Below are 13,053 nucleotides of genomic sequence, written 5' to 3'. Positions count from 1 at the left end.
AACTAGCAAAAAATTATTTTACTAATAAAAAACATATACACATTACATATTAACATAATGATTACTTCAATCTTGCCATTTCATATTCCTGTTACATTTTGTGCCTTTTATAAATTTGCCAATTTTGCTGCTACACCAAAGGATTAGGCTGGATGGGAGCGGTACATGTTGTGTAGCCAAATCTACACTATTACAAATCAATAAATGCAATTATTTATTTCTGAAAGTTTTTTTTTGTGAACATTGTACAGTGCCTTCTAAATGTATCTACTTTTTTTCATACAAAAAGAATGACAAAAAAAAAAAGCACATGAAAATAGACCATGAATACAGTACTGATGAAAACCAGTATGGTACATGTGCTGATCAAGTGGCTGGATTGATTTGCTAGGTGCAGCACAGATCTGTTTGTTGCTTTGTCACGTAAAGATACTCGGAAGGGAAGGAGGGCAACTTGTGCCGTGGAATGCACTTTATATTTCTGATTTCCGAACAATTGTAAAGTCTGTCCAAACCTTCATTGCTGCTGTTGGGAAAAGTGAACAAAAATATTAAATTAAAAGCAAACGTAAAGATTTCATCCCCCCTGATTAAAAAAATATCAATGATCTTGCTGTCTTCCAACTCTCTATGATTTCCTGTTGTAATACTGATATATGATTACTGAAGACCGACCACATCTGGGCCAATTTCAGTCGGTCATCAAGCAGCTACCGTTGTTCTCACAGAGTCCAGATGGACGAATTTAAATTTAAACAGGATAACAATAATTATCATATTGTTCACTAAAATGATGTGCACATTCTTTTTCCTCCAGTGTCCTATACACAAAAAAATACTAGTAATTATTCTATGACACTTACAGTACTATTTCCAAAAAAGACACAGGTTCCACATCCAGAGTTGCTCTAATAGGAATTGCCCATGGGATGGGAAATTATATACAATGTCGTCTGCATATACATCACTTTTTTGCCAATAAATATTAGAAAAAGAATTGCACATTTATCTCCATGGGTAATGCAACACAAAAGTCATGTAAAAAACAAACTTCCAACGTTAAGAAGTCGTTAAAATATGTAAAAGCATGTTGTTCTGACCCGGAGTTAAGTGTGGATCAGAAGAAACGACAAACATGATTTACAACACTGCTGATAGAGAGACAGTTATTCTTTACACCTGCATTCCGACAAAAGTTTTCAAAGCCTAGTTGTATAAATTACTTGTTTCATAAAAAGTTGTCCATTACCAACAACCTCATAAGCTTGCTTCTCCTTTAAAAATCTTCATTACATCAATTAAGATTTGTACATTTTCAACAGTTCAGAATCGCTACAAGAGATGGGGTACTGCGAAAAATAAATATACAACGATAAGAGCCAGATCAGAGCGAGTGCTCTTCTGCCACGTCCACTTCCTCACGACACTGACACTGGCACACGCACTACAATTCGAGACTCAGTTTGTCGAGAGCGCCACTGCTTTGCTAAACCTAGGTGGGTCACCTCTGACTTGTCTGCTGGTTCATGTCATATAGTACTTGTGCAATTGTTCGCGACGACTCCACATTGCTCAATGCCACGCTGGCCAGATGGGGCTCGTAGCTACGCAGAAATCTGAAACAAAGAATACAACATGCTTAAGTGAAGACACAGATAAGGTCGTCGATATCATCATTGTCTTGCAAGGTCTAAGGTTACAAGCCATTTCCAACTCCAAAATATAATTTCATATTTTAGCAGCTGTCCTCGGTAGTCTTGTGGCTATGATACTTGCCACTGGATCTAAGGTTCATGGGATTAAACTCAGCTGGGTGCAATGGATTTTTGAGGATGATAAAAATTCTTAGTAATATCCTTACTTACTTACTGGCTTTTAAGGAACCCTGAGTTCACTGCCACCCTCACATAAGCCCACCATTGTTCCCTATCCTGAGCAAGATTAATCCAGTCTCTATCATCATATCACAGTCTAGTATATACAGTCGCGAAGCTCAATACGTAGTAAATATGTAGTTGCTCACCACTAGGATCGCTAATATCGCCTCATTACAGGCAATGCAAAATAGTACCATCACAGTCTATTGTTTCTAGCACCCTCAAAACTCAAGCTTCGTGACTCTGTGATCATATCCTACAGCCCTCAAATCCATTTTAATATTATCTTCCCATCTACGTCTCGGCCTCCCCAAAGGTCTTCTTCCCTCCGGCCTCCCAACTAACACTCTATATGCATTTTTGGATTCGCTCATAGGTGCTACATGCCTTATCCATCTCAAACGTCTGTATTTATGCAAATATCCTACAAAAAATAAATTATATCCTCACTATTTAGATCTAAATGCAGAAGAATAAAATGGATTTCGTAAAAGCTGATCATGTACAGATGGATTCTTCACTCTCAAAATGTTACCAGAATGTTTATTGAGTTGTTCAGTCTTTAACTTATCTTATTTTTATGTTTGTGAACACTATATATATATATATATATATATATATATATATATATATATATATATATATATATACAGGGTGGAAGTGAAATAACCTTGCAGATTGAAATGGACGATAGGGCACACGTAAATGAATAGAAAACCTATATTACGTTTTGTGATTAAATGCACGGTTGATTAGAAAATTAAGTTTGAAGTTTGGGCAGTCCGGCAACATCGTCGCTAATACACTCTACTCGTGATACAGATGTAAGAGGTCAACGAACTAGGTGAGTCTCCGTACATAAGCTGCATTCTGCCTAGACGTTGCCACTCGCTCGCTTCGTGCAATGGCTTGAATTTAGGGGTTTTCAAAATTAAATTTACACGAAAACTGTTCACGCTATTGAAATATGCCTGAGAGATAAATTATTCTATATTAGATTTCCTATCGATATGGACAAAAATCACGATCCTACTCGCAATAGTTACCCAATAAGAGATTGTTAAACATTTGGGAAAAAACATTTAAAAAAATGATTACCTTTCCACCAATATGATATTACAGATTTTTTATTACATACAACAGGACAACATGAGCTATTCGCTCTGGAAATCTGCAAGGCTATTTCACTTCCGCCCTGTATATATCATCATAACCATTTCACATATTAGACTTAGGGGTCTATTACAATCTCTATCCAGTGCTTTTTTGGTCTTCCCAAGTTTCTTCGGCCTCTAGGAGTATAGCGAGATGTCTTGGCATCCTGGCAACATGTTCTTTCCAATTCAATCTGTATCATTCTATGTACTGAGTAATTGAATCTACTTTTAATTCTTTAAGAATGTCCTCATTTCTTTAATGTTCAAGAAGGGAGTAACCAGCAATTTTTCTCATAAATCACATTTCGGCTGTTGTAAGTATCCTTTCGTCACAATACATTATTTCAACTGCTACCTAGATAGTTACCTTCAATTTTCTGCTTCACACACACACACACGCACACGCACACGCACACACACACACACAAAAAAAAAATCACACGTGTATATTAATAATGCTCTTATCCCACTTTATCATAAATACCTATCTATTAACGCACAGCAGTGAATTAAAATTTTTTAAATCATCATGACAACCAACACATTAGTAACAATAAAATCCATACATTAATTCATTTATAACTTCTTCACGAAGAAAGGTCTATAACTTAAAATTAATTTCAGATACCAATAATGGATAAAATATTGTACAGCATGCAAGAATAAACAGATTTTATGCACTCGTAGAAATTATCACTCCCAGCTTCGCATTGAGTGCTAAACTTTTCACCAATGGATAAAATCTAATTTTACTCTTTTACACTATAAATTACTACTTCAGCAAAATACGAGTGATTTCTAAGAATGCGTACTTTTTTTTTTAATTTCAACTTTAATAAGTTTTTCATAATTTGTTTCATTCTTCAGAGAACAACTAGGAACTTCGTTTTTGTGGTCTGGCATACCTTAAACCATTTATGTGCAATATTAAGCTTTGCCTTCGTCTGCTACAAAACATGTGGAGTACAGAGTATAATTCTGATGCTCTCTGACAGCTTCCACCATAAATTGTTCACATGTCAAAATGTCCATGTGACAAAATGTCCACAAAACTAAAATGGCCTTGACGTCAAAACATTCATGAGGTAAATGTCTAAACGACAAAATGTCCAGAACCAAAATTATATTTCTCAAAATTTATTATGTACATTACTTTATTGTACCTCTGCTACTTGAAGAGCAGCCCCACTTTTCAGGCTTTTCAGGTATATGAGAATTTCATCACTTTCCTTATAAGTTTGGTAATTACTGATCATCCTGAGGATTTGTCACTGACTATTCAAATATGTTTTATTCACTGGCTCTCTTATTTACGTATATGGCCTCCTCTTGCTTATAATATTTGTGTCCACACTTTACAAAATTACAAATTCGCCGTTCTTTACACCCGCCAATAAATTTTAGTTCTGTTCTTATTGTAGTCATGATGCTGATATAGAAATCCTTTAAAAGCAAAAAGAGGTTTACCATTTTGGGAAGTTATCACTTCAGGCTCCCTTTCTATTTCACTTTTAATTTACAATTACCACAGTTACCATGAACAACTAATACGAAATTTACTGTTGAACTATTAACCTCATAAACATATTTATGCTACAGACTTCTCATGGACATTCTGTCCACATTCTGGTGAACATTTTTATGGACATTATGGAGTATGGACATTTTAATCATGGACCTTATGTCTGGTAATCCTCTGACATGGATATGGATGTCGTTCCTGGACAGGGATGAAGGGAAACACCAACTGTTTCTAATATTTCAATTGTTGAGTTTCAAATTACAGTAACTGACGATTGACATTGAATTTAATCATGCCATTTTTTGTTTTTGACTAAGAAATTCACGTTTGTTAATTCAAATGCTATGGGAAAATGGATCGTCTTCTACATATAACTGTGACCTTTTTTTTCCCTCGCAGTTTCATGGTTTTTTTTTTTTGTAACAACTGAACTAACATCCTAACAATGATTAGGTATGTCTATTGCCACTAATATGTTTTTTTTCCATTTACTCATCTCAAATACATAAAATTGCATAACAGGTTTTAGCTAATATTCATAAACACTATTTCTTCAAATAAATAATGCAATAATTTCACACCTCAAGTTACTACCTCACAAGGCAGTTCTAACAATTTGTATCACAACAACAAGACAAGATAACGAGAATAATGATGAGGTAAGAGATTAGTCATTTATCAACTTTACTAAATTACACAGACTGCTTTTACTTAGATTCAATAAGATGACAATTATATGTCAACAAGGGAACAATGGTTAAATGTGAATGGGAGGAAATGCAAGGCACTACTTCGAAGAAAGCCTTCCCTATGATACGGTGCCATTATAAATCACAGAGCTATGGCTAAATTAGAGAAAGAAAAGTCACAAGCTACCATCATCTTACCTTTTTCCATTTGTAGAATAGATGACTAGGTTACGGAGAATAAGAGACGATGTCAGTCGGATGCTCTTTGTGACAGGACCCTCATTGTCATCCTGAAAAATTATATTTTCATTTTTAGTTCCTTCACGCATAAAAATTACAACTTCGAAATAACATGAAATAAATCTAAACTAAATTTCTGAATGCTCCTTATAAACAACATACAAAACAATAATAATTGTTATGTACGAAATATGTTAACAACATTTAACATTCACTAGTTATGAATATTTCCAGATGCCATGAATAAAAACAAACTATAATGTAAATGCAGCATAATCAGTATTTAGGGCGATCAGACCAATTGAAAATAATCATGAATATACCAATAAAGACATGGAAAATAATTCCTTTAGTTTACATCATATAATTATTTGACGAATTATGTAGTGGAACACAAATGGTGAATTTATCTTACTATAACAAATATGTAAATTGAAAATAATGTGTAACATATAATATTGTAGGCCTAACATGCAGAATTTTTCCTGCATTTTACTTCCGTTCCTGTGTTATTCTAACGTTAATAAATAGCAAACACTACAATCAAACCATAGTTTATGAAAATACTTTTTTCTGTTTATCAGTTTATCATTCTAATCTTTCAAGCACTGAAAATGCTTATATTATAAATTATTTTCTTTAAATTGCATGATTCTGCTGAATACAGCCATTTGTCAGAAACCTTTTATTTCTTTTGAATTTTCAAAATGATAATTTCATGTGTCAAAAACAATGTGTTCATTATTGTTTGAAGAAATATTAATTAATAACGATCAACAATACATCCCCACATGTAGGGCTAAGTACAGAGTGGGAAATGATGTATTTTTTATTTGCAAATTTTTCTTTAAGCTAGTGAATATAAGAATCTCACCAATACTCGCATATTATAAAATGGATTAATGGGATAGGTATAAATTAATATTATTTTCTATGAAATGAGTGTTGACGGATTGTTGCTGAAATCCTTCAGAATCAGTTACCACTATAAAAAAAGTGACAGTTAAATGCATAAAATTCCTACAAGTAGAAAATAGGGATACAGCAGAAGAGAGTAACATATTTGGGCCATATAGATATTTCGGACAACCTTTGCAATACTTATCTTAATATTTTACAGAAACTCCTGTTTGTGATTACCTTCTAAGCAGGAAAGCCTGTTTGTGATTAATGTATTGTCTATTTAAGAATGTCTCTTTGTGGTAAACATATTATACATAGGTTGGATAAAAAGTAATGGCAACACTGCTGTCACGTGACGATGGTGCGTTCGAGAGCTGCCAGCTGTGTGGACATAAACAAGGACTGTTAGATGAGTTAGTGCAGCCAGCGGCGACAGTACTCCATCAATCTACTGCAGTGTGTAGAACGTTCACTTACATAGGGATAGTGCGAGCGCCCTAAGACTATCTTACAAAACTAGAGCAACGTTCCTGGATCAAAACTGAAATGGCACGAGGTCATAGTGCACAAGAATGTTTTCAGGGACTGCGTGAAGCATGTGGCGATGCAGCATTGCCATATCACACAGTTGCACGATGGGTTAAAGCATTCCAGGAAGGCGTTGTTGCACCGGTACCAAAGGGAAGGTGACGACTTTCTTGGACGAATCGTCGCTATGGACGAAACCTGGACTCACTCGTATGAACCAAACTTGAAACGCCAATCAAATGAATGAAAGCATCCCAGTTCTCCTCGTCCAAAGAAAGTGCGTCCTACACAAAGTGCTGTGAAGGAGATGTTCATTGTGGCGTATGACATTGATGGGGTAATACTGCACCACGCTGTACCTCCAAGGCAGACGGAAAATGCGGACTACTGGAACATCCACCATACTCACCCGATATGATCCATGCGATTACGATCTTTTCACCGAAGTGAAAAAACCACTGCGAGGGACCTGGTACAATACCAGAGATGAACTTATCCATGCTTTAGGGCGGTCAATACGGAACATCAACAAAGATGGATGCGCTGATGGTGTACGACGCCTTCCAAACATTTGGCAAAAGGTAATAAATAAGGGAGGCGACTATATAGAAGGTACGTAAATGTTGTACCCCTGTGAATAAAGCCATGTCAGAAATATCGAACTGTTGCCATTACTTTTTATCCAACCCATGTATTCTACATATCCTTTACAAATGGGAGCACATGGATATAAGTTAAATGAGATCTGATAATCTCTATGGTGTTAATTCAGACAAAACCAAAATTCTAAAACCCATTTTTCACTTTGAACAATTTAACAGTTTTCATCCACCTGAAAATTTCAACATAGGCTATCTGTTTGGGCACAATGTGGTAAATGCATAAGTCACAATTTTATTTATAAACACTAAAACATTTTTTCTCGTAATATTGCGAGTGGCAAAAAGTTTTAAATTTATTCAGAAATGCCTGACGACTGAAGTTACTGAACAAGTCTTTTACATAATGTAAATAAAACTACATCTTAATATAAAGACCTACATATTCATAATTTTTTCACAAATGTTTGTACTTATAAAAATATGTTTATGCGATGAGGCCAGTATTTACACATGGGCCAGATGAGCCTGGGCTCAGGGCAAGAAATTCGTAGGGGCAGTAAAATTCTGAGAAAAAAGGAAAGAAAATGAAACCGAAAATAAATTTCCTGATGTGTAAAAACAGAGTAGTAATGGTAGCAGGAATTTTATTTGCAAGAGGGACATTTTAGGTAGAAGGAAGTAGATTTTTATTCGAATCATGTTATTGACAACACTTCCTACTCTGATTTTAAAAGTTAATCACTCATACTTTAATGCATTTATCTTGCGATATTTTCCTATTTCACAGATGCTTTCTTTACATAGCAGCATAATGATATGTTAAATTGTTGTTACATGCCACTTTCTTACAGTTTGACTGCTAAATGTCTAAGATTTGCATAAGTTAATTCGTGGGGGGGGGGGGGTGCAAATTTTTTTTTCGGGCCCAATGGCCGAAGCACTACCTAAATAGGGCCGACGATGAGTATAAATTGACAGAAAAATTAAGCAATGTGAACAATTTTTCCTAAAACTATAGGAATCCTTGAACTTAATGAGTGTTCTCTAACAAAGTTTAGTCAATTTAATTTAAAAGTAATTTATTTGTGGGTGTTTCAGTCTAGATTACTTATCTTTAATTAATTAAAAACAAATTTCACAACATACAATAATTTGTTTTTAATATTAAATTATTAATATTTAATATTAAAAACAAACTGTCTGTTGTAAAATTTGTTTTTAATTAATAGAAGATAAGTCATTTAGACTGAAACCCACAAATAAATTACATTTAAATTAATATTTTGACTTACTGGAAAATAATCAACCATGATGAATTATAAGCTAAAATTTAGTCAGTTTATAACATTATACAATGAACGGTGCCTTATTGAAAGTATATAAATTATACACAGCTTCAGATTCGCTAAAAAAATTAAGACATATTAAAGTATTTTAAATATTTTGTATAACTGAGTTAAATTAATAATTCTTAGTTTCAATATTTCATTCAATCAAAATAATTTTCTCTTGTAGAATGTATAAGTGGTCATGGCAGTTGTAAGACTGCTTAGCATTATTTAACTTAACTGTCTTCTTATCAATAAAATGAGAGTTGCATACTGTTACTATTTCCACAACTTAATTGATAGCTTCCAGTTTTTCATACCAAATATCCTTTATTGATATTATCTCTGTAATTTGAATAACGTCTATAAAACTATTTCTAAAGCGAAAATACTCTTAAGACATATTGCAGATGAGAAAAATGAAGGATAGCACTATATTAGGAAAAAAAAAAGTGTAAAATCAATTCACACATTACTAGCACTATTATTATTAAAAAAACTATTTAGTATTTTGATGACTGGTGACAATCTTATGGCCATGCAACTATTTTGTGTTTGCGGGCATCTGAGCTCTTTCTACTTGAGTTTTAAAGAGAAGCCTCGTGATAAAGGAGGAATGAGAAGGGACTATCAAGAGTTGACAAAGCTGTGAAAATTATACAAGCAAACTATACAGCACTTTATAATAAAGATAAGATGACTGACACAACAGGAGTTTAAGAAATTTCTGTAGTGTAGGAAAACGCAAGCAATTAACAGGCAATTCTTTAACATTCATCATGGAACGAGTAATTAATTCACCAAATGCATTCTAGACAGACATCGTTTCCCTAGTTTCATTTATTTTTTTTTGGGGGGGGGGGGGACATATTTTCCTGGAGAACATGCCTCAGCCATAAGATTATCGACATCAAATAGGAACAAAGTGCAAAATAAATATCATGCGTTTCATGAATCATGCTTATGACCACGAAAACAAAAGATCACACTGTAAGGTTATAAAAATACACACTGCATTTTTCAGTAAAACAATCACAGCGGGCTCTTATATGCTTAGAGAACAACTTCATGGTGAGAGTGCTTCAGTAAAACCACACACATACAATAGAATAAAACTGTAACTTTCTAATGAATAAACTATCTTCCAGTTTCTTACATTATAACAAACTAATACAAAGTATTCATTTTATGAACGAGTTTACATATAACTAAGAAAAATCTGAAAACATGCAGCAACCTTTGCTAATTCACAAACTTATGAACAAGTGATGTAGTTAGTGGTAACAAACAATATGTACTTGCCTTTAAGCTTTCAATTAATTTTTCAATGAAGTATTGACGTGTACAAATGCAGAAACGATTTAAAAAAATGTTGAAAATTTTAGCATCTATTCTTTTTTTTCCTTCAAAATTTGGGCATCAGTTTGATTTCCAAGCACCTGATTTTAAGGTTTCTTTTAGTTCTAATTGTTCACGTTTGATTTGAATACACATTTCACGCTAAAATATATGCATTTCAGACAATCTTACAGTAACTGAATATTTAAAAATACAAATTTCATTATGGAAGTTTGTGACATCCAGACGTCTCCTAATGATTTAGTTACACCGGAACAAACCTCTGGGGCAAGAACAAGAATTGGATACCTGATCATCAAAATGTTTCCCCCTCTTCCTCAATAAAATATTTTAAAACAGGTCTAAGCTATTTTTTAATCATATACAATGATCAATGATCTAATGCAAAACTTTGTTAAAATTAACTTCTTTCTTTGCTAGTCTGATGTTTCCTGGTTGAAGTATGTTTTTGCACTAGGAACCTTTGAGTAATGTCCTTTTACACTGACACAGACAATGAAATAATACTTCAGTGTCAGTTGACATAAACTATAATATATATTTTAATGTTTTAAAATATGGAAAATAAAAACAGCACTTTTCAACTCTACACATCGTGATAAACAAAGATAATATAAAACATAAATGATTTAGCTTCATAACTATATATGTAGCCTATATGTATAGAAATCCTTTCCCTGATTATTATTATTATTATTATTATTATTATTATTATTACTTACTTACTTACAAATGGCTTTTAAGGAACCCGAAGGTTCATTGCCGCCCTCACATAAGCCCGCCATCGGTCCCTATCCTGTGCAAGATTAAGCCAGTCTCTATCATTATACCCCACCTCCCTCAAATCCATTTTAATATTATCCTCCCATCTACGTCTCGGCCTCCCTAAAGGTCTTTTTCCCTCCGGTCTCCCAACTAACACTCTATATGCATTTCTGGATTCGCCCATACGTGCTACATGCCCTGCCCATCTCAAACGTCTGGATTTAATGTTCCTAATTATGTCAGGTGAAGAATACAATGCGTGCAGTTCTGTGTTGTGTAACTTTCTCCATTCTCCTGTAACTTCATCCCGCTTAGCCCCAAATATTTTCCTAAGCACCTTATTCTCAAACATCCTGAACCAATGTTCCTCTCTCAGAGTGAGAGTCCAAGTTTCACAACCATACAGAAGAACCGGTAATATAACTGTTTTATAAATTCTAACTTTCAGATTTTTGGACAGCAGACTGGATGATAAGAGCTTCTCAACCGAATAATAACACGCATTTCTCATATTTATTCTGCGTTTAATTTCCTCCCGAGTGTCATTTATATTTGTTACTGTTGCTCCAAGATATTTGAATTTTTCCACCTCTTCGAAGGATAAATCTCCAATTTTTATATTTCCATTTCGTACAATATTCTGGTCACGAGACATAATCATATACTATGTCTTTTCGGGATTTACTTCCAAACCGATCGCTCTACTTGCTTCAAGTAAAATTTCCGTGTTTTCCCTAATCATTTGTGTATTTTCTCCTAACATATTCATGTCATCCGCATAGACAAGAAGCTGATGTAACCCGTTCAATTCCAAACCCTGCCTGTTATCCTGAACTTTCCTAATGGCATATTCTAGAGCGAAGTTAAAAAGTAAAGGTGATATATTATTATTATTATTATTATTATTATTATTATTATTACTATTACTTGATCATCACAATAAGTAACGAAATTGAAAAACCAAGTTTTTCATTTTTATTTATTTTTTGTAATTCAGAATAATATCAAAGTTTCAGAAAAAGATACATGCAAAACATTAATTAATACAAATTAATCCACAAGTGCGAGACTTTCAATTGAAAAGCAGTTTGATTAAATACTGCAATGTTTGCTGGTTAAGTACTAGATATTAATTTCAACAAACATAATTTAAGCCTATTGATATGGGTGATAATGTGTCCACAACTCTTAGGATAAGTTGGATGCGTGAAATGGGTGGCTCAAGCATGCGTGGTACGTGCCAAAAATTACTAGTCAAAAGATACAAATGCTACAAAATAATGTTAAATGTTTCTTCCAAACGTGCCCATTGCTTACCTGCTCGGGCGGGCTTGGGCCAGTCCGAGCTGGAATAGTCGCAGGTGGCCCTGGTTTTGCGGGCCTCTGCAGCAGGTTAACAGGAGAGAACACCAACAAATTCAGTAACTCAATGTACGCATGTGGTTTTACTTAAGCGTCATTAAACGTGTCAACTACATCACTCACACACTATCTTGTCTTTAAGGAAATAAAAATAATGTCCACTTAGCAGCCAAAACAGTCATGGAATGTCTAGTCATTTAAATAAATTGCAATTAAGAAATATTGTGACTGAAAAGAGAAAACAATTTTCAACAGTAATCTTGCTCAATGATGAGCTTACTTTTGAAGTAATAAAAGCACAAAAGTATACAGCTTTAAATTGTCATTTTGACGTATATGAAGTAGAGACAGTCAAATAGAATGGAAATTTTAAAGAAACGCATCCACTGGAATCAAGAGGAGTTTAGATTGTGTTTATACACAGAGTAGACGAAACATAACGCCATCCTGAATCAAGGAAACTATAGTCGCGACACTGTTATTCCCGGCATGACTCCTCCTCTTTGCTTACGTCTTAGGAAGTCAAGGCTCTATAAAGTCTAGGTAGGTAATATCGTTCGCCATTTTTGTTCTTTCGTTGCCGAGCTACAGACGAGGGATCTATTTGCCACACTGTTAAATATTATCATGTCCGTAGCTCCTATGATAATAAATCAAACGCACTGTAATTCAGCAAACAATTGAGTGGCAAATAACGTCCTCGTGTGCTTTCTGCGAATGC

General features: G+C 34.2%; 1 protein-coding gene across 9 annotated transcripts in view; it reads right to left on the bottom strand.

The window, feature by feature from the left end:
- Positions 1 to 13,053, bottom strand: part of Bap170 (Brahma associated protein 170kD) — a 465,097-nt gene continuing 452,044 nt past the window's right edge. For 6 of the 9 annotated variants that reach the window (XM_069824389.1, XM_069824392.1, XM_069824394.1 and 3 more), the window contains 3 exons: positions 12,288 to 12,353; positions 5,444 to 5,535; positions 1 to 1,616 (listed from right to left, as the gene is read on the bottom strand). In XM_069824389.1, the coding sequence (XP_069680490.1) occupies positions 1,502 to 1,616; positions 5,444 to 5,535; positions 12,288 to 12,353 (273 nt within the window). In that variant the 3' untranslated portion in view covers positions 1 to 1,501. The remainder of the gene's footprint in view (positions 1,617 to 5,443; positions 5,536 to 12,287; positions 12,354 to 13,053) is intronic. The other 3 variants (XM_069824391.1, XM_069824393.1, XM_069824397.1) reach the window with 1 other exon arrangement.

Source organism: Periplaneta americana, chromosome 4 (genome assembly GCF_040183065.1).
Source record: "Periplaneta americana isolate PAMFEO1 chromosome 4, P.americana_PAMFEO1_priV1, whole genome shotgun sequence".
NCBI lineage: Eukaryota > Metazoa > Arthropoda > Insecta > Blattodea > Blattidae > Periplaneta > Periplaneta americana.
This window is presented reverse-complemented; position numbering and strand designations above follow the sequence as displayed.